The sequence below is a fragment of the Phlebotomus papatasi genome, chromosome 2 (genome assembly GCF_024763615.1).
Source record: "Phlebotomus papatasi isolate M1 chromosome 2, Ppap_2.1, whole genome shotgun sequence".
NCBI classification, from domain to species: domain Eukaryota; kingdom Metazoa; phylum Arthropoda; class Insecta; order Diptera; family Psychodidae; genus Phlebotomus; species Phlebotomus papatasi.
Window position 1 is genome coordinate 82,523,948 of NC_077223.1, and position 6,597 is coordinate 82,530,544.

The 6,597-nt window shown below is 38.8% G+C and overlaps 4 protein-coding genes across 4 annotated transcripts; 3 read left to right on the plus strand and 1 right to left on the minus strand.

Moving 5' to 3' along the window:
• The first annotated feature begins 4 nt into the window (after window positions 1-4).
• On the plus strand, window positions 5-1,285 carry LOC129804692 (60S ribosomal protein L10a). Its single transcript, XM_055852232.1, has 3 exons — window positions 5-81; window positions 372-527; window positions 744-1,285. Exons 1-3 carry the CDS (start codon window positions 77-79, stop codon window positions 1,234-1,236), a joined length of 654 nt encoding a protein of 217 aa, XP_055708207.1. The 5' UTR covers window positions 5-76; the 3' UTR covers window positions 1,237-1,285.
• A 2,804-nt stretch (window positions 1,286-4,089) lies between these two features.
• On the plus strand, window positions 4,090-4,693 carry LOC129804689 (ubiquitin-related modifier 1 homolog). The gene is made up of 5 exons (XM_055852230.1): window positions 4,090-4,151; window positions 4,214-4,281; window positions 4,346-4,427; window positions 4,490-4,538; window positions 4,597-4,693. Exons 1-5 carry the CDS (start codon window positions 4,105-4,107, stop codon window positions 4,663-4,665), a joined length of 315 nt encoding a protein of 104 aa, XP_055708205.1. The 5' UTR covers window positions 4,090-4,104; the 3' UTR covers window positions 4,666-4,693.
• LOC129804685 (LDLR chaperone boca) lies at window positions 4,677-5,465 on the minus strand. Its single transcript, XM_055852226.1, has 2 exons — window positions 4,993-5,465; window positions 4,677-4,928 (listed from the first exon to the last, which is right to left on the minus strand). Exons 1-2 carry the CDS (start codon window positions 5,379-5,381, stop codon window positions 4,769-4,771), a joined length of 549 nt encoding a protein of 182 aa, XP_055708201.1. The 5' UTR covers window positions 5,382-5,465; the 3' UTR covers window positions 4,677-4,768.
• Window positions 5,466-5,533: 68 nt separating this feature from the next.
• On the plus strand, window positions 5,534-6,377 carry LOC129804681 (ribulose-phosphate 3-epimerase). The gene has a single exon (XM_055852219.1). The coding sequence runs from the start codon at window positions 5,563-5,565 to the stop codon at window positions 6,238-6,240; it is 678 nt and encodes a 225-aa protein (XP_055708194.1). The 5' UTR covers window positions 5,534-5,562; the 3' UTR covers window positions 6,241-6,377.
• The last annotated feature ends 220 nt before the right edge of the window (window positions 6,378-6,597 follow it).

Below are 6,597 nucleotides of genomic sequence, written 5' to 3' on the forward strand. Positions count from 1 at the left end.
AAAGGAACTTGCATGCCAGCGTCTGTCAAGTCGGTCTTTCTGCAAGCAAGTGCGGCGTGTACAAGAACATCTGAAAATGTCGTAAGTAAATTTTCTCAAAATATCACCATCATCCATTGCAATTTCACCCCCAAAATGCATCAGCGAAGAAGATTAGAAACTCCTCTTTTGGCAGACACTGAAATATGTGCAATAATCAAAGCCAGCTGTTGAAATTTTTCAATGTTTTTTCAGCACGATATATTGCTAGAGAAAATTTGATTGATTTGATCCGTTTTGCTGCCCTCCAGGGCTTTCTGGATCTCATTTTGATCACACATCCCATACTCTAGGATCTCCTGAACATGTCTCACGCAGTTTTTTCATTGCAGGACAAAAGTGTCAAGAGATACACTCTATGAGTGCGTCAATGGCGTTCTGGCCAGTTCGAAGGCGAATAAACGTGGCTTCCTGGAGACAGTGGAATTGCAAATTGGCCTGAAGAACTACGATCCGCAGAAGGATAAGCGTTTCTCCGGCACCGTTAAGTATGTTTCACCCGGATAACGGGAGGACCTTGACTCAGGGTCTCAAAAGAACTGAGGAGGAAGTTTCCTTTGGAGACTTCCGCAATAGTTTTTAAGATTTCCCAAAAAAAAAGACTATTGATAGAGGCTGGTAAGTGGCCTGAACCCAATAGTTCCATCCCAAATTCCCTCTTCCTTAACCCTTGAATCTCCCTCTAACAGCCATCTGCTTTCCAGGCTAAAGCACATTCCACGCCCGAAGATGCAGGTTTGCATCCTTGGAGATCAGCAGCACTGTGACGAGGCAAAGTCCAATGATGTTCCCTTCATGGATGCCGAGGCTCTGAAGAAGCTCAACAAGAATAAGAAGTTGGTGAAGAAACTGGCCAAGAAGTACGATGCCTTCCTGGCCTCTGAGTCTCTCATCAAGCAAATCCCACGTTTGCTGGGTCCGGGTTTGAACAAGGCCGGAAAGTTCCCTGGGCTGCTGTCTCACACTGAGTCAATGACCCAGAAGATCGATGAGGTCAAGGCCACCATCAAGTTCCAGATGAAGAAGGTGCTGTGCCTGTCCGTAGCCGTTGGCCATGTCAATATGCCCACTGATGAACTGGTGCAGAATGTCCATCTGTCCATCAACTTCTTGGTGTCACTGCTGAAGAAGCACTGGCAAAATGTGCGATCTCTGCACATTAAATCAACCATGGGACCCCCACAGCGGCTCTACTAAGCACTATTTTGTTGCCGGAATGCAATAAAGGCGAAAAATAATGCGAGAATTTTTGTTTTTTTTTCACGAATCCTTCGTTTTCCCTCGAATTTCATTTGTGTTTCGTGTTTTCACTGGAATGCTCTGATCCTCCACATTGTGAGAGAAGATTTTACGCGAGTTTCTCTCCGTGACATTTTCTCCTATTTTTCCCACCTGCCCGCTCTCCGTATACACGAATATCGGAGAGAATCAGGAGAAATTTTCGTGTGAAACTCTGTGGAAATCGTTTTTTGACATATTCCGCGCTCTGTTTTTGGTTGCAAAAAACTGAATTATAAATTTAATGAATGAATAAACAATTAAATAACTTTGTTACTAGCTTTGATTTATTCATCGCGACGCGACTCCTCTTAACACTTAAAAAATAACTGCACCGGAATTTTTGCCAAATTTCTCTTTTTAATATTTTACTACAGTGAAAAAAAACTTTAAAAAAATCCTTTGCATTTGTAACTATTCAATTATAAATGTATTTAATACGTATAAAGATTTTCTCATTTTCTTGTGGTATTGCATAAAATTTCTGAAAATTGTCAAATAATGCTACAGTGAATTTCCAGAGATCTTTATAAGAAAAAATCAATTTCCATTGATCTTTTCTTTTTTTTTTAGCAATTTGATAAGGATTATTGGATTCATATCAAAATATATATTTTCCTTGTGAAAAAACCGGTGAGCGTCGGAGATATAGGGCAGCTCAGGACTAGTTCTCACAAAGAAAACCAAAAGAGTGAAGCTAAAATATTATAAACTGCCACAAAATTAGCAAAATATTAGAAATTAAAGTACAGTTCCCTCAAAATCCCATGCCCTGTGCATCCCTAGACCATATGACAAAGCAAGGAATTGTTAGATTTGAGTAAGTGAAAAATTAATTTAAAAAGAAAAAGAAAATAAAGAAATGCTCTTTCCCGCCCAGCCACTGAGGAAGGCTTGGAGACTGAGCCGAAAGCTTTGGGAAGAATCGTTGTTTTTCTGAGCTGCCCTATATCTCCGACGCTCACCGGTTTTTTCACAATACAAATATTCCGTCGGTAACCACATAAGTATATATTTTCCTGTAAAATTTAAAAATTCTCATTTATAATTTACGTATCTTTTTTAGAAAATTATAAGTAAAATTCCAAAAAAAATTATTCATGATATTTTCGCAATGTTTGATAAACAATTCGCATTTCCGCTATTTCAATGGCAGTTTGAGGATTTTTTGATTATTCGATTATTACAGAATTAGATATAGAATTTTATTCCCTTTCAGAATCCGGGTTTATCTCTAACACATTATACGAACTATAATCAATTTTAGAAAACTACAAAGATCGTTGAAAATTTTAAATTTAGAAGATATACTGAATACTGATATAGGATAGGGGAAAGTAATTTCCGTTCGAAGGTTTATGCCTTCGAATAATGTGAACAATGTGAATTTTTGATTTTCAAATGCTTTTGTGATTTATGAATGAATTTGAACTCTAGTATATCAGGTAGATCAGTAATACGAAAAGATTATGCAAAAAACTCTCGTGAGTTCGAGCATTCCGCAAAGCTGGGACGCTTTGCCATCTCTTTTTTTCTAATTTAAGGACGAACACTTAACTACACGATTTTTAAATATTTGTTCAATTATTATCCATTTATTAATTCTATAATAACTGGTATTATTTTGCTGCAATATTTGTTTCGTTGGTTCTTGAGATCTAACAATTTCAACTTACTAAAAAAGAACCTTTTTCTGATAAACTCCCTATAAATTATGCGATCTTTCTTCTCCGATTTTAGTTAAAACAAAAAATAAGAGTTTTAAAGAGTTCACGGCCAAGTAAACTGCTAAAAACCTGTTCAATTTCATTTATTAAGAATATAAATAGGGTAATCAAAGATCTAATCGTAATCATTAAATGGCCACAACCGTTTTCTTATTTTCGAGAGCTGAAACAAAATAATATTAAAATAATAAACAATTTGGAAAATGATTGGTATCAAAATCAAACAATTAGAAAAATAATAAGGGATAATAAGAAAAAAGTTGAAAATTCCTGCACAGTTATTATTATTATTAAATGATAAATATTTTAAAAACCATTTAAAACTTTAAAAAACGCGATATTTTAATTTATTTCCTTATTTTCTATGTAAATTAATCAAACTCTTACCGGGAATACCACTCGAGAATTCTCACCGGTTTTGATGAGAAAATTTCCAATCGAAAATTTCGTGGATACCGAATAGGCGTGTTCCACACGGAGAGTTGGCTTTTCCCACAAAATCAAACTCTCACATCTGGATGATACGGCCCCGGTACTTGGGTGTCCCTTCTGCTTCAATTGTGTTTCATGCTTTTTCCCGCTAAAATTTGTGAAATTTTTCCGGAGATACAGCTACAGTTTTTTCAGGTAAAAGGACACCACATTTTTCCTTTTAAAGCTGTACGGCCTCAGCCATGCAAGCCACAAGGCCAAGGACACCACATTTGAATTTTTAAAGTACCCCCCTTAATTTGAAAACTCGAAATTCTTTGCTTCACGCACATTTCTTCTATATTTCATGTTTCTTGTTTCATTAATTGCATGTTTCATGTTTTCCCGCCGCCATGCTATTTACTTTCTTCCTAAAATGAAAAAAAATGCTTAAAAATTAAGAAAAACCACAGTATATAAAAAATATTAATGTATTTGTAATATAGACAATAAAAAAGACGTAAAATTCCTATTTGTTAACCAAAAAGATTTTCTATGTTTTTGTTTTTGTTTCATTCGCCGCGAATAAATGAGGTTATGTTAAGTTGTTTTTGTTTACGCTAGAAATAAGAGGAGGATTTCCGTGGAAATGGGAGAAAATACTGAAAATCCACTAAATATCACTCTGGAATTTGGGTAAGAGTAAGACAGGAACCTTTACTATATGGAAATACTTAAGATTTCAATGGATCTTCCAGAGGCGGAGCTGAAATTTTGTTCAACAAAGTCAAACGGAAAGAAGTGGAGCTTCGTGGAAGGAAAACATGTGAGAATTGTGTGATTTCCTGGGAATTCTTTGTGATTAGGATACTATGGGTATTATATTTCAGGGACAATAGGAGAGCTCCTCGAATGGATGAAGGTCAATATGCCAACAGACCGTCCAGAACTCTTCTTCACGGAGGATTCTGTGTAAGTTGTTTCACTCCTCTCTCCGGATCTGATTTGATCTTTCTTTTTACTAATAATTCCAGACGCCCGGGAATACTGGTTCTCGTTAATGAAACAGATTGGGATCTACTGGTAAGTTTCTTGGTTATTTTGGCTTTCTTTTTCTGAGCATTGATTGTGGAATTTCCAGGACAAACAGGATTACGTGATTCAGCCAAAGGACACAATTCTCTTCATATCAACGCTTCATGGAGGATAAAAAATAAATTATTTATATCGAAAAAGGAGATTGTATTTCAATTAAATTGCATTTCTCACAAAAACTGGTCTTTGTGCAGTCGGTAAAGTCAAGTCTTTTCCTTTTACAATTCATCCTTCTCAGCTGAGTATTTTCCTGGGTACTTCTTGCTCTCTATCGTTACACTCTCGCACTGTTCCTGCTCTACCAGGAAGTCCTTAGCTACCCAAGCTTGGGCTCCATCCTTGAACATAAAAATTGCCCGGGCGTCCTCGATCATGTACCTGGGAAGAAAGAAATGCCGCTGGAACTATCCTTTTTGTCAAGAAACGAGAGGATTTTCTTTACCTTTCGGCTTGAATGTGATTATTCCAGAGACTACTCTGCCAGATCTTCGTTATCGTCTCAGATTCCTCCCGTGAGGAGCTTCCGCCCACCTGAACAAAAGCCATCACCGTCCTGCCCTTCTTCGATTCCCGTACCATTGCTTCAGGATTGTTGACATCCAATTTGCTAAGATCTATTGGGGCTTGAGGTCTCAGATGCTCAGGCAATTCATCCGGTTCCAAGGGTTCCTCATCTTCCTCCCATTGTTCCAGAAGCCTCTCCATGTCGGCATCTGTGTAATCCCGGATATCCTTCTTAGCCCACTGAGGTTTGTTCTTCTCATCACTCTTTTTGCCGCTCACGGCAACAATCAGGAAGACCAGAAACAGGAAACTCACTTTCCTCACCATTTTTTCTTACTGTTAATCTCTTATTATTTATGCGCCTGTTGACGTCGGCAAACAAATCTTGTTTGGTGGCGAATCCCGGCGAGTCCAGTGACGTCACTTCAAGGTCGTTGTCTCTGGCAGTTGGGGGGGGGATGGGATTGGCTGCCATGGAAACACATGTCAGAGTGAGGAAACAGGAAAAATGCCGCGAGTTTGTGCTAAAATTGGCCCCTCAATTCTCAATGCTGATCTCGCTCAGCTCCATGAAGAATCCCAAAAATTGCTGGACAATGGAGCTGACTACCTGCACCTGGATGTGATGGATGGGCATTTTGTGCCTAATCTAACCTTTGGGCATCCCGTGGTGAAGTGCCTCAGGGGAAAGATTCGGGATGCCTTCTTCGAGACTCACATGATGGTGGCAGAGCCTCAGCGATGGATTGCCCCCATGGCAGATGCTGGAGTGGATCAATACACCTTCCACATTGAGCCAGTCATGACTGACGTCAAGGAGATCTGTCGCAAAGTCCGTGAGGCTGGAATGAAGGTCGGACTGGCCTTGAAGCCGGGAACAGCTGTTGAGACTGTGCAGGAATTTGTCCCAATTGCCGATATGATTCTTGTGATGACAGTGGAGCCAGGATTTGGAGGACAGAAGTTCATGAACGACATGATGCCAAAGGTCGCCTGGCTAAGGGAAAACTACCCAGAGCTGGACATTGAAGTTGACGGGGGAGTTGGACTCAATACCATTGATGCCTGTGCTCAAGCTGGAGCCAATATGATCGTTTCCGGAACAGCTGTTATTCAGGCTTCTGACCAAAAGGCTGTTATTGCGAGTCTCCGGGAATCAGTGGAGAAATCCATCAAGAAAGCTTAATCAACGGAAACTTTCTAAATTTCCAACATTTCCAACAAAAACATCTCATTCCTACGGAATTTGCATTTTTAGATCAAATTTTTATGAAGAATATATTTTTTTAATTGGTTAAATAAACTAAAAATTAAAGCATGGCATCTGGTTTCTTTCCTTTTGAATCATTTCCTGATATGTTTTTAAACGCCTGGATTCTGGAAACTTGATTGCTCAACTCGGATCTGCATTGCTACATTGTAAATTATGCTTCCAATTCCTCGTCACCAAACTTTTTCAGTGCAACAAAGTTCTTTATCTTTGACATTAAAATTACTATCCTTGAAGCGTCCTGAAGCACTACCTTGCCACGCACAGGAGGGC